Below are 26647 nucleotides of genomic sequence, written 5' to 3' on the forward strand. Positions count from 1 at the left end.
CAATTTTAAATTAAAAACCTGTAAATGTATAGGTTGTTGGGATTTTATCAGAAATATGACACGTTCAATGCAGAAGAATTATAACAACAACAACAATAACAATAACAACAACTTACAATTATGTTTCGCTAAAGCGGACTTTTTTGCTGAGGTTCTATAAAGGGATTGCTGATAACTGTATCAATAAGAATGACACCTTGAACGAATATGCAAATTGCACCTCAAAAGGTAATTCGTTTTGATAAACCACAGCCTGCGTGTGCTCACCTGCAGTTTTAAGTTCTAGCAGGTATATTTCTAATGTGATCCTGCTGGGGCGTGTGTAAGTGTAAATACTGATACCCTGAGCATTGCCTTACAGGTTCACATTAAAAACAAATCTAATTTAGTAATCTACGACCGCAATGCTTATTGTTCTAATCTAAACTAGTGTAACCTAAACTTAAATGTTACTATATGATTGGGTAGACTACAAAGGAGGCAGCATACTACACTGCACTAATATTTAGGTACGCCTGACAGATTTATCTCAGGGCTAAAACACCCTATTCTAAAACACTAGCCACTAGCCAGAGGTCATTTCCCCCGAGTGGTGAAAGAGTCTTACTACAACAAATACATGCATAATTTCCATAGTTGTTGTTTCACATAAGCAAAGAGTATAATCCGAGTAGTATAATACACACATAATACTCAGTCATTGAAATAATTAACTTATGTACATCCCTCTATTTGATATTTAATTTACCAATATTTGGAAGAATGTACTCTTTTTCCTATTTCCTTTGTAATGGCAATGCGTGTGATATACTGTATGTTAAGTTGTTACTGTAAAAACATGCATCAGGGTAATTAGCTAATCTCAAAATATTGTATTGGCAGATATATAGTAATAAGAATTGTCTCACATAATAAACCTATAAACCGTTTTTTCCTTTATCAAATGAGTATTCGAGTGATATTATCTGACAGACCAGTAGATCCCAAATAAAAGACCATGAGCTGCAATAAGCAACTTAAAGACTGAACCCAGTGTACATGTGTAAGTGTTTACGAGCAGAATACTATTTAACAAGTTATTTCTGCTCAATGTCATTGCACAACAGCCCCGCCCCCGGCTGGAGGTCTGCCTCGCGCATGCCCAGTGTGTTCTCCCTGCTTTCTCCTTCTCTTTGCCCCGCTGCACCCTACAGCACCATTAAACTCTGCACTTCCCGCCCCATACAGAAAGGTAAGAAACAACTGACTCTAGCAAATTGTTATTTTGGAAAAAAGTCTTATATCGATGTTTCTATCATGACAATCAACGGTTGACAATTGTGGTTTGACTGTCAGTGAGATTTGAAGGGTGTGCTGCATCAGCCGCAGCGGGTATGCCAGGGTGTTAAAGCCAGTTCAGGCCTGTAAGTGCCGTGGCATATGTAAACTGTAATAAAGAACCATAAAAAAGGAGTATTTCTAAATGTCGTCCTATGTTTTTAACAGGGGACACAACACGACACAAGGGAGGAAGGGAGGGGTGCGGGGATCATATTTTCTGTCAATAGGCCTACTATAAAGTAGCATATTTTACTATGGCCAAGCAATATTTAGGATATAACATCTGAAAACAAGCTTTTTTGGTGTAAAACGTAAGCCTTCGGTGGTTGCCCATTAGCAATACTCTCGTTTTATGGACGCACGAACAATTGCAACCAGCAGAGGACATATCTGGAAAATAAGAATACTCGTTCTCTCATGGGACAGGCGAAGGGAAGTTTCTTATCTGTCTGTCTGTCAAGAAGCACAAGGTCCATGAACAGCTACAGAGCAAGTACTTCCATCATTTAGCATTAGCCACCTTTACTCTTATGTCATTACACACAAAGACGCAGAGTGGCAGTGACCAACAATGGGTATTTATAAGGCAAATTAAACATCATGGACAGCTTGGAGAAACAGTTAAATACATCTATATATTTGGGGACATTGTGGGAATGTAATATATTATTTTATAGAATATGTTATAGAACATTGCCCCCCATAGGTGTGAAATCAGGCCTGGGCCAGACTGCCTCAGAACGGAAAACACTCACTACTTCTTATACAGGATGCTGCAGCCCACTGGTTAACAGTTGCTTGCACATCAAACATATTAAATTCAATTCAAAACCTTTATTTATCCAGGTAAAATCCCATTGAGATCAATGATCTCTTTTTCAAGGGAGACCTGCAAACATAACTATTGTCATTACAAGGAAGGAAAACCTATGGATGCATATCATATCAAACTATGTAAGAAACTCATACCTCATGCTCTTAACATTTAAGCTATAAATTGTGTTAGTGTAACTTGACTTCACTTGAACCCATCTCACACCCTTACATTCCTCCCTTACATGGCACACACACCTCACCTTATCCAAGGGTTCACCCTTTATTGGGTAACTGCCTGTTTACTCAAGTTTGTAGTCTATTTTATTCATTATCTGCTCTTTAACTAGGGGGGCAATCTTCATGGTGTTTACAACTGCTAAACTCTTTCCATTATTTAAGTGATTTAATACATTTCAAAGCTATTGCTAGTACGACAGATAATATATAGGATAACTACACCGATTATCTTGATTGGTTAGAAATGTATAAAAAAAACAACATTAAACACAATGGCTTTACCTTTTAAAATTATTTTATGGACACTTAAGTTGGCCCCTGAATCGAAATATCAGTTTGCAGTTTGAAAGAGGAATTAAGTACGGTTACTTTTATTCTGATAATAACACTTATTTGCTTTGTATATATCGTACTCTGCTGAAAAACACTATTTAATAAGGCAGGTGAGTATCATGAACAATTATTGTATGCTGATAAATAAATGTTAAGCAAGTGAGACAATGTGCTGGAGCTTATTTGAAACTATACAATATATTACAGGTGTTCCTCATTTTTTGGATCAGGTTTCTATGTGTTTTTACATCAAGCCGCTTTCATATTAAACAGTGTTTTACAATTAAGACCATCATTGGAAAATTGCTAATTGAAAAAAAAGGTCATTTGTTTTGTTTCCAATATATTTTTGGTCTCTGTTTGATTATTGAACACTACACAACCACCATCTTGTTGTTTGTGTAGTCTCTGTTTTCCCTTCACATACATCTGTTGTTTATGGGTGTCATTTTTACCTTTGAGCTCAGTCAAGGCTGCAGCTAATGAAAGTGTTACGACGAGTAACAGGAATTATGATATATAAATACAGTGTCTATGCAGGTACAATGCAGACAAACAAATCTGTATTCAATGGGGATTTAAAACATTGAACCTGGAGAAGGACACTCGCTGAAAGCCTAGTCACATGTGTTGTAGTGTTAGGTTCACCTGGGCTATATTTAGAGCTGCTTGACGCGACTGAGGAAAGAAGGCCAGGAGGGAAAGGGTCCAAAATGGACTGTGTGTTGTTGGGGGAGAGGGTGGACAGGGTCGATAAGCAGTGTATGTTGGGAGACAAAGACGGTCAGGACATGCAGGGGTCAGCTGGCAAAAATGTGCTTACCGTTTGAGAAATGCACAGCAACTCTGAGACAGACAAGACTTCATGACACATACTTTGATTTATGCTCAGGATTCTGTGTGGGAGAAATATTGAGATCTTAAAGGTCCAAAAAAAAATCTTAAAGGTCAATTTGTTGTTGAGTAAGGGGTTGAAACCATAAGACCAACAAGACCAATTATATTTTCTATTTTCATAGAGAGAGATTTCTGTATGTGTGGTCTTTGTTTGTTGGTTAGGTTTGAAGTGTTTTGGACTTGATTGGAAAAAGGTAATGTCATGGTAATTTAGCTACATCTGTAAATGGTAGCGAACAAAACTAAGCTAAAAGAGTGTAATCAGACCATAACAATTATTGTTTGTTAGAAAACTTCTAAATGACTGTTGAAGTACTCAATAACAAGCTAGCAAGTTTCAACCTAAACTATTATAATATGTTGTGTTTGTCCTCTGTGGCAAAAATGTCAGTTATATAAATATAATAAATAGGGATGTAGGTCAATTTAACACGGACTTATTGTTTTGTAGTCATTTATATGTTATGTTCCTCTGAATCTGAAGAAGACACATTTGGAGAGAGATTACTGTACATGTACTCAGCTAATCTGTTGGTGACATGTGAGAGGTGAGCGTCACTGTGTCATGAAGTAGCATCACAGCACTGTTGATGTAATGCTTGTGGACAGGCACCTGACTGGTGTGCTTTGTTTTCTGTGCCCTTGTAAGCAGCATATTTCACCAGATCATCATTTTGTACCCTTCATGCACAATCAGTATTCTTTGTCAGATACAAATGCCAGGCTCTACACAGGCTTTATCATGTTCAAAGGCTGTGTACAAAGTACATGTGTTCATTGACTGCTGGCCTTTGCAAATACTGTTCAATATAATCCAATAGAAGGCTAGTTCTCTGCATAGTAAGGCAACGTCTAAGATCTGACTGCATGCTAAAGAAGCATGCTGATATTTATAGCAGCTGCAGACAAACCCACATATTGTGCATTGGTGCTGTTGAAAAAGGGCCAGACTGCCAATGTTTATATTGTCCCTTGCACTTCCTTCCTTTAAAGAGACATGGCAGAGAAAGGAGTTGGGAGTGAGGTGCAGCACAAGACAGAAAAAGTCAAGCTGGTAGAGAACAAAGACCACTGTGGGACATGTGTGCACCACGCACCCAAGAGAAATGGTGAGTGGGGGTGTGTAAAACAGATGACGCATGGTCAGGGTCCCTGGATTGAGCTTTGGCTGCAGCGACATTAACCTCAACTTGCAATCTGTGAAATCTTTTTCAATTCCACTGTTTTTGGTTGCAGTGACAGCATGCGATGCAACCAAACATGCACCGGCTCATTGAGTCATTAGCTTATAAGGATCTCCAAAGTCTCTATTTCTCTTCACAAAAGATGTAATAGGTGAGATTTATATTGGAGGGAGCAGCAGGACAAAGGCAAAGAAAGGAAGGCAAGTCACTGGTAAAATATTAAACCAGCCTAGGGAGTGCAGAACAAATGTCCCTGCAAAGTCACCTTGTCAAAAATGTCTTCTTTTTCTAACACATGCACACTCACGCACTCCAACACACAAACACACGCACACACAGACAGGTCCCTGATGACTGCCTGAAGCCGGTGCAGTGCAGTAGTGTGCAGGACTCGTAGTTGCTGACTAACCAAACCTGCTACTGCTTAGGCTAGCTTGACTGCATTGGCTTGCATAGTATCTCTGTCCACATCATACATATTTATATCCTCCTTCACACGCATATCACAGCCTAGATGTTATTGATGGTGAAACACAGTAGTAAGTCTTGCAGAAAAAGGACAATGTTTGATGGCTACGTGAGCCAAGATGTGCTTCTTACTAATGGTCTGTTGCCAGGCAATCAATGGGGGTCATATGGAAGAAATAGGGGGAGGAGAGAAGCTGTACATCACACAAACAGGTCCCCTCCAGATGGCGAGGTCATCCCAAATAACAAATATGTATACTGATGTTTGTTGGCAAGTAAATATTTGGTAGAAATCATTTTTTTGATGCTTTTTGCTTCATTAGTGCTCTCTGAGTTAAATATCTCATCTAACGCAAAGTAGCTAAATAAGTTCAGCTTGTATATATTTGTAGCATTTGTTCTAGCATTTTGATTTAAAGGGGCATTCCAACAATTTTACCTAAAAGTTATGGGTAGTACCATTTTACAAACTCTTAAGGATGTGGGCATCTACTCAATATGGAATGAAAATACACTATTAAGTTGCATTATGCATCATCCATTTTACACCATTGATCACTACAACTTGGAAGCGCATTACTCTATTGCTGGAGTGTCCCTTTAATTATGCATTTAGAGAGCTTGATGCAATAAAGTGTGTGTATACTGAATGATGTGTTTTTTTAAATGTCTGTTTCCTCAGGAACAATGGCTGTCCCTCCTTCATACGCCGACTTGGGGAAATCTGCCAAAGACATCCTCAACAAGGGCTTTGGTAACTATACAATTTGTCTTAATGTATTTAAATAATATTCATACGATGTTGCTTTATATTTAGAACAGTTTTGGATGAAGCTGTTCTGAAACAGGATTGATGTTAGAACACTTTGCTCTTTGAATGCACTCTGTTTATTTTAACTGCAGCTGTTTTAGTGCCTTGCTGTGCAGTAAAAGGATGTGTGTTATTTTCCCAGGCTTTCTTTTTTTTCAAATTTCCCTAATTTCCTTTCTTTCCCAGGATATGGAATTCTGAAGCTGGATGTTAAGACCAAGTCCCAGAGTGGTGTTGTAAGTACTACTGTTTTCTGTGTTAATGCCTCTCTCTCACTGCCATGCAGTACTCCATGTCAGTGTGTTTGCTGCCTGACATGTACTCAGTGTAATTTACACAATCAGCAGATTAACTCGGATCTGCAGATGAACTCTGTCTGCTTGGCACCTTACTGACACCAATACTCTTTTGCCTCAAGCTACATATCATGTTGTATCATGACGGGGAAAACAATTCTCCATTTGAGAAAAGTGTTTTGCTCCAGACATGTCGTGTGTCTGTGTTGGTATAAACCTGTTGCCATGGAAAAACCATAATGTACACTTGCACAGAGAATTTTCCACATGACACAAACCTCATAAAAACCCATTATAAATGCATTCCCTCTGACTAACCTCACAGGGTTCTGCTTTCTGTTTTTCATTCATTTTCCCAATGAGCATGTTCATTCTGTGTGGATTTCCCCTAACCCTCTCCTTTCTCTTCTTTCTGCTTCTTCTTTGGATGTTCCTGTCAGATGGTAAGAGAGTGTTTGTGTGCATAAATAATATTTAATCACAGGTGCACCTCGGGGTAAGCCAGTTATACCAGTGATGTGTTTGTGTGCAGACGATCTGTGCAGGCTTTGAGCTTAATGTGTCTTTGCAGCGGTAGCTCGTCCGAGCCACACCCTAATCCAACTGCTCCACCGTGTAATTAACAAAACCAGCCTCTCCCTCACAGTCCTGCCTATATTTTAATATTCTACCTAATTTCTCCATCTTAAAGGTGTAGATCCTCCGATAAATAACTGGACATACAAACCTGAGAGGGAATGTGTGGCAGAGGAAGAGCAGAGAACAATTGTTTACCTCGCCTTTGTCTTTTCTTCTTCTTTCTCTGTGTATGTTCTCTCTCCCTTTCTGCCACTCGTGTCTGTAGTTGAGCTCTTATGTGCCTTTCTGCCTCCCTACCCATCTCATTTGACATCTCCATCCCCCCCTTCATCACTTCGTCCCTCTTTGTGCTGCAGGAATTTGCCACCTCTGGCTCCAACAACACCGACACAGGGAAGTCAGGAGGCCACCTGGAGACCAAGTACAAAGTGAGCGACCTGGGCCTCAACTTCAACCAGAAATGGAACACAGACAACACTCTGACCACAGAAATCACCATGGAGGACCAGGTGATTGCATATTAGTAATCTCAAACAATGTTCATAACATCAATACATTCACTTTCAGTTAGAATATAAGCTTATGATCTGTTTCTGTTTGTCTGTAGCTGGCTAAGGGTTTGAAGCTCGGTCTGGACGCGTCATTTGTGCCCAACACCGGGTAAGAGCAATCATGCTCACGCCAAGTATAGCTCCAAAATCTTCAAAATAATTGACTATACAGTGAAAACAGTTCTTAAATGAATACATGGGTGTACTATCAACATAAACTTCTTAATGACTGTCACAATTGTCTCTCCTTGTAGCAAGAAGAGTGCCAAACTGAAGACTGGCTACAAGCGTGAGTTCGTAAACGTTGGCTGTGACCTGGACTTCGACATGGCCGGTCCCACCGTCCACGCTGCTGCTGTGCTGGGCTTTGAGGGCTGGCTGGCGGGTTACCAGTTGGCCTTTGACACAGCCAAATCTAACCTGACCCAGAACAACTTTTCTCTCGGATACAAGGCCGGGGACTTCCAGCTTCACACCAGCGTGTGAGTCCCAACATCACAGTAAAGTGAAAAAGAGGAAAAGGAAGTGATATTTTGGATGATGGCGGTAATGAGAGGAAGCATTTCCCCAGGATGAAACCTGAAGTTTAGACTCACTTCCGCTCCTACTTATCTCCAACTATTTATTTTTGTATTTCAGTAATGACGGCACAGAATTCGGTGGCTCCATCTACCAAAAGGTGAACAGCAACTTGGAGACGGCTGTACAACTGGCCTGGACAGCTGGCAGCAACAACACACGCTTTGGAATTGGAGCCAAATACCAGCTGGATAAGGATACCTCCCTGTCTGTAAGAACTGACAATTTCATAATGATAAGACAGCATCAGTTAGCAGCTCATAAGGAATTATATATTTCAATTTGGGAGAATAGAGGAACAAAATAAACATTACAAAGAGTCTGCAGCCACACTAGCAACTCTGTTCTTTGAGCTAAATGCACACAATGTTAAAATGCTGATGTTTAGAAAGTATATTTGATTATGTTTAGCATCTTAGTTAAGCATATTAGCATGCTAACATTTGGCACTAAACTTAAAGAACAGCTGAGGCTGATAGAAATGTCTTTAGCTTTGCAGGTATTTAGTGATGAACTGAAATACTTGATATAGTGACATTTGATAATGGAAAGACATGAGCTCACCAATTATTATAATTCATTTTCAGGAATGTGTGCACCAGTGATCATGATTATCCATCACCAACAGTCCAAACTGTCTACTCTCTTATTGCTGTGTTCATGATTATGTCACGCGTCCCTCATGTTTTGTTTCTCCTCACAGGCCAAAGTTAACAACGCCTGCCTTGTTGGAGTTGGATACACTCAAACCCTCAGGCCAGGTTAGCTGATTTTCTTTCTGTTACAACAATCCAATACAACTTAGTCATGGCTTCTTGATACATATTCTGACTTTCTTATCTCAGGAGTGAAGCTCACCCTCTCAGGTCTGATTGATGGGAAGAACGTGAACGGAGGTGGCCACAAAATCGGCTTGGGTTTCGAGCTGGAGGCATAAAGAGACAGCAGGAGGACAGACAAAAAGAGAGGAAAACAACACAAGAAAATAATGAAGTGGCCAAAAGTGAAACCAGCGAAAGGTCCAACCAGCAACTTGTAAACACATCTTCCCACTGAGTCCTACACACTTATGCACACAGAAAGACGCGTTTGTTGGCCTTATCCCAGAGTAGCCTCCAAGACCTCTGGTACTGTGGTTTATAAAGAATCAATCATTGTTTCGTGTTGATTACTTTTGATTATTACACCCTTTACAGCTCCAACCAACCTTTGAGCATAACTTGTATCAAAATACATCAGAAGGACAAACAGAAATTAATGTGAACGCCCCATTCTCTAAATAATTGGCTGAGACAAAGTGCACTATTAATAGAGCATTTGCGTCTTAAACCTATCCTTTTCTTCCTGAAATAACATTTGAAGCACTTTCTTATTTTGACTGTGTGGTCAGCTTGTTTTAGCCTGATTTAGACCATTAATAAGTTTATTAGATGATGCTTGTTTTGGTATATTTTGGTTATTTGCATGCTTTCAAGGCTGAGGAGAAGTTTTTTTGTCTTTTCATTGTCACGTTGACAAGTACGGTGACTGTCAACGGATGCAATAAAAGCTGGAGAGAAAATGCAGGAAATACAACATAGTAGCAGATCCTCAGAGTGAGTGGACTGGCTTATTCCACCAATGGACCTCAGTAACAGTTTTAAACTGCGAAACTTCAGTTGCCTAAATATCTATTTTCAGGTTCTGTTTGGTAAAAAGGCCAACAGAAATGTGAGACTCTTTTTATCCTGTCTCGTTTTGTCTCCTGTACCTACGAATCCCTTACCACGACATGTCATTGTGCTGTGCTTTGTATAGGAGAGTTAGTCAACAGTTAGGACCTCAAACTGATTTTATTGAATTAATGGAATAAACAATGTTAAACACTATGATTTTGAGGGCTGTTTATTTGTTTTGTTTAAAGGAAACACCACTTACAGTACAGTAAAATACTGTATTCAAGTTACAACATCACTGTTGTTGTACATAATGATGTAATGGTAAGATTTTGTAATTCTACATTTTAAAAATCTTAACAGCACAGCGCGTGTTCAAAGAAAGGCAAGATATCACAGACACTTATGACAGAATGTGTAACAATTGTCATCACTTTGTGGAATCTATACACAATAATACCTCAAATAGTTAGAATGATATCTAGAATACCCTGTTCAAGTTCATTAAAATGTACTTAGTTTTAAAGCCATTTTCACAGTTTTGCAACAGTTCATATATTGGATTCTACTTTTGCATGTGCTTTGTTTTCATCCTATTGCACCAAGCAAAGAGAGAACCAGTTTCAACATGAATTTAACATAACAAGCCTCAAAACACTTATTATTGCATACTAGATACATTATTGATACTGGACTGCTGCTGTTATTTTGAACACACTCTCATGAGATTCAATAGATGACAAAAACACTTTTCATTAATAAAATAACATTTGCAAGAACAATATTGGTCCAGTGAGAAATACATAAAAACGCAAACATATTGACATTTAGGTATGTAACACAGAGGTCAAGGGATATTTTTATAATATAAAATGTTTTACATGATGAATGAACATAACTCTTCAAAATATAATCAGTGGTTTCCTACTAAAAATCCACCAAACATTATGAAACAATTGGAAATGAATTTGCCTGGAAAAAAAAGAAGAGAAATATTGCTGTCTCAATTTCATCTCATTCGTGAATTCTATCTCTCTTAAATCTAAAGAAAAAACTGTCTCTCGATGTGTGTCAGTTTTTTATAGAGAGATTGAGTTTTTTGCTTTGTACATCGTGCAAGCCTCCCTTCATGCTGTGACAAGTGTACGCAAGTTTAATACGAGATTTTCTAAATGCTTTGTTAGGACCATCTTATTTGATACATGATACCAATTAAATGGATATTTTTTTACCCCAAAACTAAAATAAATGTTGTGCTAAAATGGAAAATGGGCACATAAATAAGATCCTGCTTAAATAAGTTCCTCTGATTAAAATCGGAAAGATTTGCTTCAAAGCACTTGGCTTTAAATTTAATTTCCGTATTTTACAATGTCAGACCGAGAAAGATGACCTACTCCTAAATCTAACTGAGCAAATACGTTTCATCAGATATTACTCTATATTCACATTTTTCACAGACCAGCTTGTGCTACATTCTGATGTAGTTTGACATCTCCTCCACACAGGGGCAGTAGAGTAACTCATGGAAGCAAAAGAATGAAACCCAAATTAGGAGAGGTCACTGGAGAAATTCTGGGCACTCATCCACGTCCACTCCCTCAACATCTAGGACAAAAACAAAGGGTGGCGTCTCTTTAATAGTCATCACATTAAATGCAGAGAATCAATTATCATAAACCACAGCAGGCATCTGCTAGGCATCTCAGTGTGAGAGAGCTGAAGAAGGGAGAGTAAGCATGTAGATAGATAGATACATTGTGTACGCACGTCCATACTGCTCTCTGACTCCTGGATGGTGTCATTCAGCAGACTCTGGAGTCGACTCTCAAATGTCCTGCTCTCCTCCACAAGAGACTCGTCTCTACAGACACAACCAACAGTGATTCATGCAGACAGTACTCATAGTTTGGATGATAGCTTATCTGTGTAATTGCATTTGTGCCTTTCTGAAAGTCTGCTAATGAAAAGAAGCGGTGTGGAGTGTGTGAAAGCTAAATTAAAGTTTGTAGAAGACCATCAGCTTGCAGGAAAACGTCATGATTAAAGTCGTAGGCATACCTGAAAAAAAATAGTCCTAAACAACATTTGTAAAAGATGAGTCTTTTAAACCCTGAATGGAAATCCGTTTTATACCCAGGTGTGGGGGGGGGTTGTGTGTGTGTGTCTGTGTCTCTGTGTCTGTGTCTGTGCGCGTGTGCGTGTGTGTGTGTGTGTGTGTGTGTAGACTCACAACTGCTGTAAACTGTGTCTGGGGGTGAGCAGAGGCGGAACTGACGAGGGGGTTCGTAATCCTTCAGGACTCCCACTCACTGGGCTGCGAACTTTGCTCTGCACAGAAAAGATGATGAATTGTATTCTGTGTTAGTTCATCAAGCACCTGGAAGTTCTTACTGTCTGGCATTTTTATGTTTAAATATCAAAGTAGAGTACATGTAGGTACAAAACACACAGGTCAAGCATCTTCTTAAGAATAGCCTTTTTTTTTACTTGGGATGAATGTACATAATTCTTTAAATATAATCTATCGTCTCATCGTAAAAGTCCACCAAACATGATGAAACAAATGTAAACAAATTACACTTTTCTTGAGAATTACGTGAAACTTTTCTATACATGCTGCTATTATATGGTTATACACTGTGGCTACTCGTATCATTAAATATAGGCAATTGACAGTGATCCCCCCAGTGAGAATAGGTGTGAGTGAGTGTGTGTGTGTGTGTGTGCATGTGCGTGTGTGTGTCCGTGTGTGTCCGCCCATACACAAGCGACTTTGAGCAGGTTCCACAGCTCCCTCTGACGTTTCTCCTGCAGACTCATCAGCACTTGTTCGCTCTCAGCCATCCTCTGGACCACCCCCTCCACCTTAGGCAGCAGCTCCATCACCCGCTGACGGCACACTGCAGTCTTACTGCATAATAAAACAAACACATTTACAATAAAACACTTACCATTCACATTACCGTTACATCAAAGAAGTATATTTGGCAATATCTCGCTTCATTTCATACAGAAACAGTAATGCATTGCACATTCAGAGCTGCTCAGAACTCATTCAGTTTCAGATTCAGCTACATCTTTGTTCCATTGTCTTTTTAGACTTTCAGAAAATACATAGTGTTTTGTGTCTTATTACCTGAGGTGTGTGTAGAAGTCTCGGAGCTTCCTCTCGTAGAACTGCACAGCTTGCACCACCAGGCGCACCACCTCCTGACCGTCCCCTGCGCACCTCTGGTCTGAGCAGGGGAAAGAAAAAAAAGCCATGTTTATTTTCACATGGAAACACTGTAATGATTGTTATGAAAAGGCGAACAGAGGCATGCTATCCAAACCTCTGGGTTTCTCTCGGAGTTTGCGAAACAGTTCCATGGCTTTTCCTTCCCTGAGGAACAAAGAGAGGAAGAGAGAAGGGTTAAAGATCACAAAGCAGTTCATTTCTTCAGTTTTTAAAGTTGAGTTTGGCTCGCACTTACAGTGTGTCCAGGGCCTCTCCACTCCGACAGGGCTGTCTCTGCACATCCACTATGTCTGGCTGCAGCTGCATCATCTCCTCCTCCAGTTCACTGACCTTGGCCTAGACACACACATGGGTTTTATTGTCTTTAATGCACATTTGACTACTTCTTACACACACACATAAACACATAAACACACTCAACTCTACCTGACCACAGCTGACAGCAGTCTGCTCCATCTCCCTCCACACGCCAAGGAGCTTTTCTGACGCTACAAATATAAAAGCACTATCATTAGTCAGGGGCAAACTAAATTCCTCTAGCCATTCAGGTGCACTTTCTACCAAATTAGGCAAATCATAATTAACATTAAAGGACGGATTAAATGTAGTTTTGGCGGCTGTAGTGTAAAATTCCTGCTCTGTACAAACATGCTTTTTTTTTTTTTTTAAATAGTACCGATCCCAGTTGCTGTCTGTTCCTGGTATTTGTCCATGTCTATGTGAAGGCTGGTGGTGAAGAAGTCCAGCTTGGCCATGAGTCTCTGGTGCATGGACACCATCTCGTTCTTCTGTTTGGAAAGTGAAGAGTTGTGTCTCAGCAGGCTCATACTGAAAGAAAGAGGCAAAGAAATGTGTTTGTTTTATTAAATGCATGTATGTTGTGTGTGGGAGTTTGTGTGTGTATTTGTGTATGCCCTACATGGCAGCTTTCTGGCCCTGCTGCAGTCTTTGCCAGTCTTCCTTCAGGGAGCGGATGGTGTGCCACGCCTGGCCGCAGGTTCTCCTCAGAGAGCTGTAAGCTAGGACGTGTTTAGGGTCGTTTTCTGTGACAAAGACAAAGAACCAGAGAGAGAGAGAAACACAGTCACACAAGAGCAAAGGCATCTTACTAAGGTAGTAAAAAAAGGTTTTAGTGTCATATGTTTGATACATACAAAAAAAGTTGCTTGAGTACCCAAATAATTGAAAAGTTGAAGCAAATGTATCCATGGTGTTTAAGCCGATAAATGTTTGTAGATAGCAACAGCTTAGCTTATTGTTGTGTACTCACGGACAAAGCGAATGTTTTCTGGAAGGGTGCGAGGAGCAAATTGAGGTTCATAACTGCAAGAGGACCGATCAAACAGGAAGACCAGAGGCAAGTCTGTCCGTCGTCCATCTATCTCCTACAGACAAAGATAACAATATTTCTATAACTCACTCCATTATAACATTTCCTGTTGATTACTTTGTGAAGGTATTGCATGTGCTATGTTGATGCTGATATTACTGAGTAATCTATGGCGCACTGTGTGGCCAGTCCATTAGGCTCCAAGGCTAGTCCCGCTTCCAGCAGCAGCTCCTGATTGGCTGCAGGGATGCTGGCGTCTTTCTCTATCCTGAGCTGCAGGTCGGCCACAGTCTCTTCTTCCGAGACAGAGTAGGTCAGGATTTTAGCAGAAATCATGTTCAGGACATGGACCAGCTGAGGGAAGAGACAAAGGCCAAACACATTGCAGAAAGAATGTGAAAAACGAGTTTGTCTAAATCAAAAAAGGTGCACATCTGTGCTAATTCTATAAAATGTAAACACTGATTTGGCTCTTAGAAAGTTAGGAATGTTTCCGTCTTTTACTAATATAATATCATCAACATCAGACCACTGAGGCCTAACTGAACAATAAAAACATGAAAGTAAGACAACATGAAAATAATAAATTAATGAAATACTCAATTGACCTTGAGCTGCAGAACGACCTGCAGCTGGGAGAAGCAGTCCATGGGTGCAGCGCCGGGCTCTTTGCCGCGCTCCTGAGGAGACCACTTCAACATCAGCTGTAGCCACCTCTCCAGTCTCACTAATAACAGACTGCCAAACACCAGCTAACATATTAGACTGAGATAATTGGAGTATCAGATTAGTATTTTTTTGTGTATGTCTGTCATTGACAAAATCACCTGTTGAGGTTGTTGGGCTGAGGAAGATGTTGAGAGAAACGGACGTCCCCCAAGAGGTCCTCGTAGACGACAATATCTTTGTCCTGCTTCAGCCTCAGTTTGTTGTGCCTGAAATAATACCGATGGATTACATGAGAAAAAAGTCCTTAACATCTCTGGAGTTGAATATTGTGCATACAAATGTTTTTTCCAACATTTTATTTGCTTTTTGATAATGGGAAGTTCCAGCCTGCAAACACAACAAGTTACATGCCAGAAACTGAACCTCTACTGAGGGAGTATTTTCACACGTAACCAGACCCCCCCCCCCCCATATGAGTTTCATATCTATTATTCATTATATTAGTGAGGCACAAGGGGCATTGGCGTTGGCACAACTCACATATCCTGCAATTCTTTGCTTTGGAATTGTTTATTTATATAGTCTCTGTGTGCCAGTCACATAGCAATACATTTTCATTTAAGTGCTTAATGTTGATAAACATCATTGTTAAGGTTTGATTTGCAAAGGATAACCTGTCTAAAGAAAGGTATAAAAGCAACAAAAAAAAGAGTGAAAATAGGAGTTGAAAAGTGAGAAATGTGGGCATTTAGACTTGCATAACTGTCGAAATGGCCTGAAAAACACGACTTCACGTTAAACAAATCAAATCAACAACTTCGTTCAGGTAAAAGCATTTTCAAAATGTGGTATTACCAAGGAACAGGTTGCCAGGTTGGTAAGAAAGGCCTAAATCCTGTGATGCACTCAAACACCAGGGTCCCGAAGCTCCAGTAGTCCACAGTGACCGTGTACTTCTGTCTCTCAATGAGCTCTGGAGCCTCGAGGAGGGAAGAGAAAACATGTTCAGCGGTTACTGTCCAGCGTATGGTGAGAAGATCATGTGGAAAATGTGTTTTAATGACCTACCAGGTACTGAAGAGTTCCCACAAATGAGGTGCACAGGCTGCTCTGGTCCAGCTCTTTAGCATAGCCCAGGTCAATAATCTTGTGGATCAACTAAGAATAAAGGGGAGGAAAAAAAACCAGCATTTTTTCATTCTACATTGACAAATTAATAACTTAAAGGAATAGCTCTACATCTTGGAGTTTGATTTGTTTCGTAAAGGTCAGCATAATCCCTGTGAAACATTAAAAACAGCTTTATTTGTGCTTTATTTGTGCTGGCAAACATATTTTGTTGATATCTGACTGACAAAAAGTCTATATCTTAGATAAGTGTATGTCAGACAAAAACAAGTGTTCGACTGTAAACTTGGCGCAGATATAGTCTGTTTCTATAAACTTAGGAATGTGCATAAATGTGAATATATATAACCTTTTTATATGTCTGGCCTCATGTATATGACATTCATCATTTGTTGTTGATATACTGCAGGCTGGGGGATGCAACAAGTACAATCAAAGTAGAGGAAGGTAGGAGATGAAGTGCAAATCTAAAGGAGTGAGTTTTCCAAATTAAATATTCAGTACAGCAAAGTTGTGCTTAACTGTGGAGGGTAAACATGTGGACGTGAGAGTCAAGTTTCCTGCACTTATTGGAAAAAAACCCACACTGAGACAAAAAGCTTTAAAATAAACCTCTCTGTTGTGGTTAGGGTGTATTTGTCATAAAAAGACGGTTCACAGGGTCCTTAACTCACTCTCTTCTCTCCCTGCTGCAGCACAATGTTTTCTGGTTTCAAATCTCTGTGGATAATCCTCTTCTTATGGAGGTAGGTAAGAGCTGACGCTGAAGGGAGAAGGAATAAGAAGGGATAAGAGTCATGAGGAAATGAGAAGAAAAAAGAACGCAGAGTACAAGGTGAATGCTTTGTAAATGATTTGAAGAGTCCTGGCTTACTCTCATATGAAAAAAGTAACAAAGTATGTGAACTAGACATCGACGAACAATGCAAATTGACCGCAACTAGTGCAAATTCATTATTTACATAATCAATGATAATTCAAGAAGAAAAAACTATTGGTTGGATGAGGGTTGATAGAGCCCATAAGATGATAAGGCTGGTATTTACATGTATGTAGCCTTTAGTGTGCTCTAACTGAAGTTAATGTCTAATATGTTTTGTCTCAGCAGAAACCACAATGTCACTTTATTGTACGCGCCAAAGGGTGAGTAGCGTGTGTGCTGGCAAAGAGTGTTCAACAAAGCGGAACTCGTAACCATTGGAGCACCTGACTGTATGAGCGTCAGTGTGTGTGTGTGTGTGTGTGTGTGTGTGTGTTAGACACCCTAACACACACACACACACACACACACACACACTGCCGCTGTGCATGACTATGTCTTTACCCTCACTCTTTACAGTTTTAAGGTGATCACTCATAATCAGGAAATGTCCTCAGTGGGTAACAGTAAAAGGAGTTTATGTGTGTGTGTGTGTGTGTGTGTGTGTTGATTACTCTACTCTCTATACACTCTTACTCTGTGTGATCCATCCCATATGTGTACTGTGTCGCTGTGTATACAGTGTGTAATATACAATGTATACAAGGTCTTGTTGATGTGAGCATTTTTATATCATGTTTGGGTCAAAACGTGAGCTGCCAATTGCTGACGTAAACCTCCGTCTGAGCGTGACGTGTCGCCATGGTGACTAAGAGGTTGGTGGTTAAGGGTCATTGATGACATCATGAGTGTCCGTACCAAAGGAAACTAATCACGCTGCCAGCTCACCCAATCTCACAATGAATCCCTCCCTTTCATCTCCACATGCTTGAAAATGTTGTTATAGTCCCATTACAGCCTGAGGGATCGGGCAGGATACTCACAAATGTCACATAACAGAATCAAAACAGAGCCCTCTCTCATTCCAGCGCAGTTATCCAGGAGGTTCAGATACTGCAGAGAGAACAAACAGACACATGATACAAAGAATTGCATTAATATCTGTCTTCTTTATTAATGTTTTACAAGGTTCTGCTTTTCTTTATAAAGCGGCCATTTCCTTCCCGGGGAGCAGTGTAGGGAACGGTGCCTTGCTCAGGGACACCTCGGTAGCACTTGGTCTTCCGAGGTTTAGATTTTTTGGATACATTTTTTTTAGATTCAAACTAAAAGTACTTTTACAAATTGGCAAATTAGCACTTCTGCTGTAAATCCTTTGATTTGTTTAAATTGAAACAATAACATTAAAACTACTTGAAGCTTGTGGCAGGCGGGATTAAAGAGTCATCCTTTGCGTTTTTGGCCGTCATTGAAAGTTTTATGACACTGTGGTTTGTGACAGTTGACATTTTCCTCCTCTACTGGATGCCTGGTGCCAACATCGTCTAGCTCCTCAGGCTGCACACTTAGTTTGTTTCAGATTAAAAAACATTTATGGGTGAGCATCTTAAACCCAGTAAAAAAAGGGACATTTTGATGTGCCTGTATTCTTTATTCCACAAACACAGTCTGATCTTATTGAAGGAAGTCATGCAAAAAGGATTATCAACACAAACCATTCCTGGTCCTTGAAAGGACTAAGGGTCCAGTGTCCTGAACTACATTTGTGCACACACATTCTCAAACACATCCCAGATATATACAGTCGGGCAAAAAAGTATTTAGTCAGCCAACAATTGTGCAAGTTCTCCCACTTAAAAAGATGAGAGAGGCCTGTCATTTTCATCCTAGGTACACTTCAACTATGAGAGACACAATGGGGGGAAAGAATCCAGGAAATCACATTGTAGGACTTTTAATGAATGAATTGGTAAATTCCTCGGTAAAATAAGTATTTGGTCACCTACAAACAAACAAGATTTCTGGCTCTCACAGACCTGTAACTTCTTCTTTAAGAGGCCTCCTCTGTCCTCCACTTGTTAACTGTATTAATGGCACCTGTTTGAACTCGTTATCAGTATAAAAGACACCTGTCCACAAGCTCAAACAGTCACACTCCAAACTCCACTATGGCCAAGACCAAAGAGCTGTCAAAGGACACCAGAAACACAATTGTAGACCTGCACCAGGCTGGGAAGACTGAATCTGCAATAGGTAAGCAGCTTGGTGTGAAGAAATCAACTGTGGGAGCAATTATTAGAAAATGGAAGACATACAAGACCACTGATAATCTCCCTCAATCTGGGGCTCCACGCAAGATCTCACCCCGTGGGGTCAAAATGATCACAACAATGGTGAGCAAAAATCCCAGAACCACACGGGTCACCTAGTCAATGACCTGCAGAGAGCTGGGACCAAAGTAACAAAGGCTACCATCAGTAACACACTACGCCGCCAGGGACTCAAATCCTGCCGTGCCAGACGTGTCCCCCTGCTTAAGCCAGTACATGTCCAGGCCCGTCTGAAGTTTGCTAGAGAGCATTTAGATGATCCAGAAGAGGATTGGGAGAATGTCATATGGTCAGATGAAACCAAAATAGAACTTTTTGGTCAAAACTCAACTAGACGTGTTTGGAGGAGAAAGAATGCTGAGTTGCATCCAAAGAACACCATACCTACTGTGAAACATGGGGGTGGAAACATCATGCTTTGGGGCTGTTTTTCTGCAAAGGGACCAGGACGACTGATCCGTGTAAAGGAAAGAATGAATGGGGCCATGTATCGTGAGATTTTGAGTGACATCTCCTTCCATCAGCAAGGGCATTGAAGATGAAACGTGGCTGGGTCTTTCAGCATGACAATGATCCCAAACACACCGCCCGGGCCACGAAGGAGTGGCTTCGTAAGAAGCATTTCAAGGTCCTGGAGTGGCCTAGCCAGTCTCCAGATCTCAACCCCATAGAAAATCTTTGGAGGGAGTTGAAAGTCCGTGTTGCCCAGCGACAGCCCCAAAACATCACTGCTCTCGAGGAGATCTGCATGGAGGAATGGGCCAAAATACCAGCAACAGTGTGTGAAAACCTTGTGAAGACTTACAGAAAACGTTTGACCTCTGTCTTTGCCAACAAAGGGTATATAACAAAGTATTGAGATGAACTTTTGTTATTGACCAAATACTTATTTTCCACCATTATTTGCAAATAAATTCTTTAAAAATCAGACAATGTGATTTTCTGGATCTTTTTTCTCATTTTGTCTCTCATAGTTGAGGTATACCTAGGATGAAAATTACAGGCCGTCTCTCATCTTTTTAAGTGGGAGAACTTGCACAATTGGTGGCTGACTAAATACTTTTTTGCCCCACTGTATATATATATATATATATATATATATATACCTTTCTCAGATCTCCTCCCTGACAGTACTCCATTGCCAGCAGCGGCAGGTCATTGGTGAACACCAATTTCTGCATTCCCTCAGGAACCTCTCGGGCTGCGACAACGTTGACATGATCCAACCTATGAGAGTAAAGAGGAGCAGACATCAGTTAGTGGAAGCAGAAGTTATCGTTTCATATAACTTCCGCAATAATCCACCTCCTAGGGCTGCCATTTTAGACCTTAAATATATATTTATAAACATAGCAGTCATTGTGCAGTTTTTTTGAAGAGTTGTAAGGGAGTCTTTCTCTGTAAGGCTTAAAAGAGAGTTATTTGAGTAGGTTTTTAAAGAATTTCACACGAAAGAGATTTGAGAAAAGTATGAAAACAAATGTAGACCACTATATTTTCCCCCCTCACCATCGTGTTGATCTACTCCTCAGATTGATCTTGAAACCTCTTGGGAGGCATTTCTATATCTAGACTAATCTTTATGAAAAAACACAATCCATCATTTTCTCAGATTATACCTGCATGACATCAGAAATAATATTTTTCTTGCATGTCATATCATTTGCTATGTCTAAAAACTAAAACAGCTTACTTTCGCAATAACGGGCAAACCTTTTCATCAGTTTACTCATCCCAATACTCCCTTGACCTGCTCTGTTACTTTTGTCTTTTTCACATGTCCTGCTGTTTTATAACTTTGATTGAAACAATGTGTTCCTGATACTCACAGGGTCAGGCACTTTTTGAAAAAAACTAAAGAGAAATAAAGATAACAAACTCAAACTGATTCCAGATGCAGACGATGGCGATGTATGATACCTTTTACAAGAATCATAAGCTGTGGTTAAGTTGTAATCAGTAAGATGTTATCTTTCCCCTGCAAACCTTTAGAATAATGGACAGTATTTCTCTCACTCTAATCCCTCTCTTTGTTGTGCCTCTCTTCAGCTTACATGAAACACATTTTTGGGGGCGTGGGTACAAAAAGAGTTAGAGAGAGTGGGATAAAACAGTGAACCTGAACAAGATTGTCTGATAAACCATTTGTTCATGTTGTTCAGCAGATGGTCTTGCAATACAAGCGCTGTAAACACATTATAACTAAAACATTGTGAAATTGATGTGTTGTTATATAAGCATGTGTACATCTTTGTTAAGTAGCTGTAATAATATAATGGTAGGGTGCCATGTATGTGTCCCCTGCCCTGTGGTTTTTCCACAAGTTGAGCGTGGGTGCACGAAGGGTTGTGGTCCTGACCATGTCTGTCTGAAAACAACACACTTGTTAAACTGGCACTAGGAAATAAATGGTTTTATAATCATGTTTGCACCAGCAAATGACAAAACACACAAAAAAAAGCAAAACCTGCATGAGATGAGATCCGGCTCCAGTGACCCGACACCCAAACTAAGACCGGTAATAGACAAAGCAGACGTGTAGGGAAATCAAACCCTCCAACGCAAAGCAAAATGAGGAGGTACATTATCCTTTCAGAAATAACCGCCAACCGACCGAAATAACCCAAACGCCCATGCTGTCCTAATGTTTTAATGGCTTGAGTGATTTCTACTATTTCAGGATACAAATTAAGCTTTCTCTTGCATTTTGAGAAAACTTGTGAAACAGATGGGTACATAAAGTCAAATGTCAAACTCATAAGCCCCGAGCGTGTCATGGAATGTACCGCGGTGAGTTACAACACGTCAAACCAACACTTGTCTCTCAAGCCAAACAGAGCTTTAAGGCAAAGCATGAAATAGTTTGGACGGCTAAGTTGAATATGTCAAACAGTAAGATGAATCAGCCTGAATCATTTGTATACAGAGAGACAAACTTAGGCAAGGTGCGTCGGTCAAACAAAAACAAACAAAAGAAGTTGCTGCATGTTGCACAACTAATGGCTGCTGCTTGATTTTAAATACAAAACAGTACCTGATGAGAACTTAGTGTACCTTTGGTAATTTTTATTAAATCATAAATGAAATGTGACTATTATCTTAGCTTGACCTAAGAGAAGAGTAGTCAGATGTTTCTTTATTGCCAAATACTGAGGGCATGGCCTGTGACGAAATACATTTTACAGCTTTAATATTGTAGTTAAGTTTGTGTTTATATGGTCCCACATATATTTCTGTTTAAAGCACAAACACTGATTGGAGAGTGGTCTGGTGTCTTAGTGGTCATGACAAAAAACAGATAACCTTTGTTGCCTCCCACTCTGTCTCTCTCTCTATATACTGTATATATTTCCCATCTTCACCTGCACTGTAAAATATCTAATAAAGGCAATCAGCCAAGAAAATAACACATATTGCAAATATATGATGAAGCTGCTGAGTGTCCTGTACATGAATGGTGCTTGAGGGTGAGAGAGAGAGAGACCGATTGGATCCAAATGGAAGTTTTTGTTGTTATTGCTCTGAGGCCCTTTAGTAGGCTGTGTGCAAATGTGAAACTGACCTCTTCATGATCTGGATCTCCAGACACCATCTCTCTTTGTTTTTCTCGCTCAGCTCCTGACGACACTGCTTTATAGCAATCTGTTCCTCTGTGTCCTGAAATCACATACACACACATTGTTATACTGTAGGTATAGTTCAGTTGTTAAAGTTGTTATGGTTTATTGTGCGTTTAGATTTAGGGCAGAAACTAATATTTCATTTTATATTGAAAATATCAGCCTTTTATTTTCTATATTTAAACAAGTATTCATTGTTACAGTAAACAGTTACCAATAGAACATTAATAAAACACATTTGAGACGGTACATAGCAGGGGATATAAGTTTAACAGTAGGGTCGTTGCCAATGTATTTCTTAATAATAATTGATAAAAAGAGAGGGAATGGAGAACAAACACAAAACATAAACGACTACAATTTTTCCTGAAAATCAATAAACACAATCTGAACTTAACAACTTGCCAAAGATAATCAGCAACACAAGTATCACAACGAGGAAAGCACACCCACCCTGCTTCCCATAGATCCATCTATCAACTAATAATAGCTTATAGTATTGTCATTAAGGAAGGAAATCGGGGAAATCCTTATAAAGGAAGTGAAGTCCCTTCTTCCCATAACTTAATCTATCAACTAATAATAGCTTATAGTGCCGTCATTAAGGAAGGAAAACGGTAAAATCTTTATACAGGAAGTGAATACATCACAGCATTTGCAGTGCCCTTTATAGTCATTTTCATTTCCTCTTAAACAATGCTCTGCCATCATTGATACTTCGCTGTGATTTTACCGTTTAACAATACATCATTTACTATTGAAGATGACTTCTTGCTTACTGTAAATTGCAGTAGAATTAAACAACATGACAAACTTATTTTTGCTAATTTCTAGACTTTTATACACAGCATATGTGTAATTGACGCCAAATTATGCAGGGAATGCTCGGGGATGCAGCTGAACAGGGAGAAGTCAAAAAACGCTGTTGCGTTTGTATAATAATCTTTTATATTTTAAAGTATTTTAAATGATGCTTTCCTGCCGTTTGGACTCGACATCACTTCTATAACTACATTCAAATGCTGATGCTGTCTGGCTCAAAGCAAGGTCTAATTGTGCCTTGAAAGTGAGTGTGACTAATACAACTCAAGTACAGGTACAGAGGAAGAGGAAGGGGAAGGTCCTTGTTCCCATATTGTGCAAATGCAACTTTACAATTCCCTCATCCTGTGACTCGAATGGTCATCATTACAATAGCTTTCTGTAGGACTAAGAGACAGCTTCCCTCCTGATGTCATACAACCCATTTGAACAAATTCGGTTAACAGTTCTTTTTTTTGGTATGCAAGATGTAAACGAAAGAATTATCAAAAACATGGATTTGAGTGCAGGCAAGCATTTTCGGCGCAATTCTATTGTCTTAAGGCAGAGACTTTCAAACAGTGAGTTAAGAGGGGGGTGCAGAGGGCAATATGTTTAGGAATCTTTTTGTCACTTCTCTGAGTCATAATATTGCAGTAAAATCTCAACAAAGACATAATACACATATTTTTAGATTCAGTATGACTTATTCTTCCTGAAGATATAATTATAACCTATTCCTCTATTGCAAACAAGCTTCCTTTTAAATTATAGAAAAAGAAAATCCTTCTAAATGACTGAACCTTCTTCATTGGAGAATCATCAGGTTTTTTATGTTCTCTTTAGTATCCAGGTAATCCTATGATAACTGACTGTACATGTAGTGATACATTGCCAACAGGAACTGCTTAGAGTTAATTATACATACTTATTGGTGCCAATATAACAACAAAAGTAAAAAAAATAAAGGCTCAAGTAGTAGCCCACAGTTGACTCCATGGTAACATTTTCCTTCATGTCATCATAACTCAAAGCCCTCACAATATAGGAGCAGCCTGGGTTCAGGTGGTAAGAAAGGTCAGCCATAAATCATAGGGGTTGTGTCAGTATAACAATATGGTCTTAAGTTTTCACAAATGACACTCAATCAAGGAGACACTGAGCTATTCCTAATTGGAATTAAGAATTGATTATGAAGTCGAAGGATTGTGTTTCTTTTCTTTCTTTATTTTTCACAGCTCTCATTTTGAACGATAGGCGGCTGGGAAACATCACCATGTCAACATTTTTTTTGAAATGTTCTCGAATGGGGACAATGATTCAGACAGTGAGCGGACCATGTACCTTGTTTTGCCATCGTGTGACGTTCCCAAATCCTCCGGTGCCTAGGCGCTCCTTCCGCTCCCAGGACCCACAGCTCTGCTGCTGCTGCAGGGGGACTCGATTCATGGCCTCGGACGCTAACATAACAATAATCAACAGTTATACACATTGTGGCCCCTTGAAGCTCACACCAGAAAACTTAATTGTATGATTAGTAGAATATGGAGAAACAACTTTGCTAATATTAGATCTTAACCACACAACAATTTTTAAATGTAGCCTGATGATGGCATTAGAAGAAGTGCCTTGTTGTTATCTTTATAAAAACGAGGCGTGTACAGTTGATATTTGAGGACTTAACTTACCCAAGATACTAGGCGGCTGTACTTAACAACAATCTTGAGGTAGCCTACTTGTACTTACCATATATGGAACTTTATGCTTTTTTCCATCACATCTCACACTACTACTCCACTACATATTTCAGATTCGGATATAAATACAAAAATATAGTTAATTAATACATAAGCGGGTATTATTAAGGATTAAGCCATCCAACAGTATATTTTATAATGTGATTTGAATAAAGTTTTAACTTTACCAGCTACAACATTGAAGGGGTAATGTAATCCAATGAAATAATTAGTATTCTGCATACTGAGTGCTTATACTTTTGGTTTTGTAAGTAGGCTGTTTGGATGATAATACACTTAATAAACACATAATTTCTACACTGTTGTATTATTCAATAAGAGCTAAGTAGCCTTCTTCTTCCACCTCGGGTAACACAGTCAGTGGCTGCAGTAGTTATTACACATGCTGTATTAACAGGCCTGTTTAATACTGCAATGACAGAACATGGTTATCCTTATGTGCGTGTTTCCTGTTGTCTGAAGTTATAACAAACACTGCAGAGACATGTTTTTGGGTTTTATTTAATGCAGACATGCGCTCCAAAGTAGCATCTTATTTAAACTAAATCCTACCTTAGACTTCGGAGGCAGCTTTCACACCTGATTTTCTTTAACACTCTGTATATATATATATACACAAGTTAAACGTTGGACATTTTGGTAGTCACTTCGCCGACACAACAAATCTCAAAAACGCTCGACTTCCTGATACTCACATTTCCTGTAAACCTGAAGGACCCGCCCACAAAAAGGCTCAGTCTCCAGCAGCTGGCAGCTGCAGGTCTACGCTTAACCAGAAAGTTTCACATGTTTACACGGTTTACACATATATATTATTCATCGTTTTAAGATGATTTTTTGTGAAAATATCCACCTGGACATGTCAAATAGATATTGAGCTCACTGAGAAGATGTCATTTCAGTCTGCAATTCATTTTGTGCAACTCGACTTGAAATGTCCCATATGTACACATTTGAAATATACCATTATTTTGTTGTAGAAATACTAGCTTTTATTTGACATAAAATATATATTTTTTAAATATTATGGACACTGATCGGCTTGGAGGTGTCGATCGATTTCTCATTACCATACAATTAAATAATACAATATATATATAATAATAAAAAATGTATGGTGCATGTTTTGGTCCTTCAATATTATGAAGTTGGTACTGTAGGTATTACAGAGCATTTACATCAATTTGCTTACAAAATGTGAAAATTGGTAAAATTGTAGAGAATATAGTTTTCATTTATGTCATCTTCCCAGAAAGAAGCCCATGAGGTCACTGAGGTACATTTA

The 26647-nt window shown here is 39.4% G+C and overlaps 2 protein-coding genes across 3 annotated transcripts; one reads left to right on the forward strand and one right to left on the reverse strand.

The window, feature by feature from the left end:
• Positions 1-1105: 1105 nt before the first annotated feature.
• vdac3 (voltage-dependent anion channel 3) lies at positions 1106-9939 on the forward strand. Of its 2 annotated transcripts, XM_079690187.1 has the most exons (10): positions 1106-1231; positions 4597-4712; positions 5938-6009; positions 6253-6302; positions 7298-7450; positions 7549-7601; positions 7747-7974; positions 8132-8282; positions 8775-8832; positions 8917-9939. In XM_079690187.1, exons 2-10 carry the CDS (start codon positions 4601-4603, stop codon positions 9006-9008), a joined length of 969 nt encoding a protein of 322 aa, XP_079546313.1. In that variant the 5' UTR covers positions 1106-1231; positions 4597-4600; the 3' UTR covers positions 9009-9939. The 2 variants fall into 2 exon arrangements, with proteins under 2 accessions (XP_079546313.1, XP_079546314.1); XM_079690188.1 differs by lacking the exon at positions 4597-4712 and having other exon boundaries at positions 1120-1231.
• Positions 9940-26050, reverse strand: ikbkb (inhibitor of nuclear factor kappa B kinase subunit beta). Its single transcript, XM_079690186.1, has 22 exons — positions 25915-26050; positions 24950-25065; positions 22747-22841; positions 20291-20411; positions 17898-17967; positions 16769-16857; positions 16035-16124; positions 15822-15946; positions 15125-15232; positions 14906-15035; positions 14457-14651; positions 14238-14352; positions 13887-14010; positions 13644-13795; positions 13394-13455; positions 13203-13303; positions 13062-13111; positions 12866-12965; positions 12493-12640; positions 11960-12057; positions 11497-11590; positions 9940-11334 (listed from the first exon to the last, which is right to left on the reverse strand). Exons 2-22 carry the CDS (start codon positions 25052-25054, stop codon positions 11278-11280), a joined length of 2229 nt encoding a protein of 742 aa, XP_079546312.1. The 5' UTR covers positions 25055-25065; positions 25915-26050; the 3' UTR covers positions 9940-11277.
• Positions 26051-26647: the final 597 nt, after the last annotated feature.

Source organism: Notothenia rossii (genome assembly GCF_949606895.1).
Source record: "Notothenia rossii genome assembly, chromosome: 6".
NCBI classification, from domain to species: domain Eukaryota; kingdom Metazoa; phylum Chordata; class Actinopteri; order Perciformes; family Nototheniidae; genus Notothenia; species Notothenia rossii.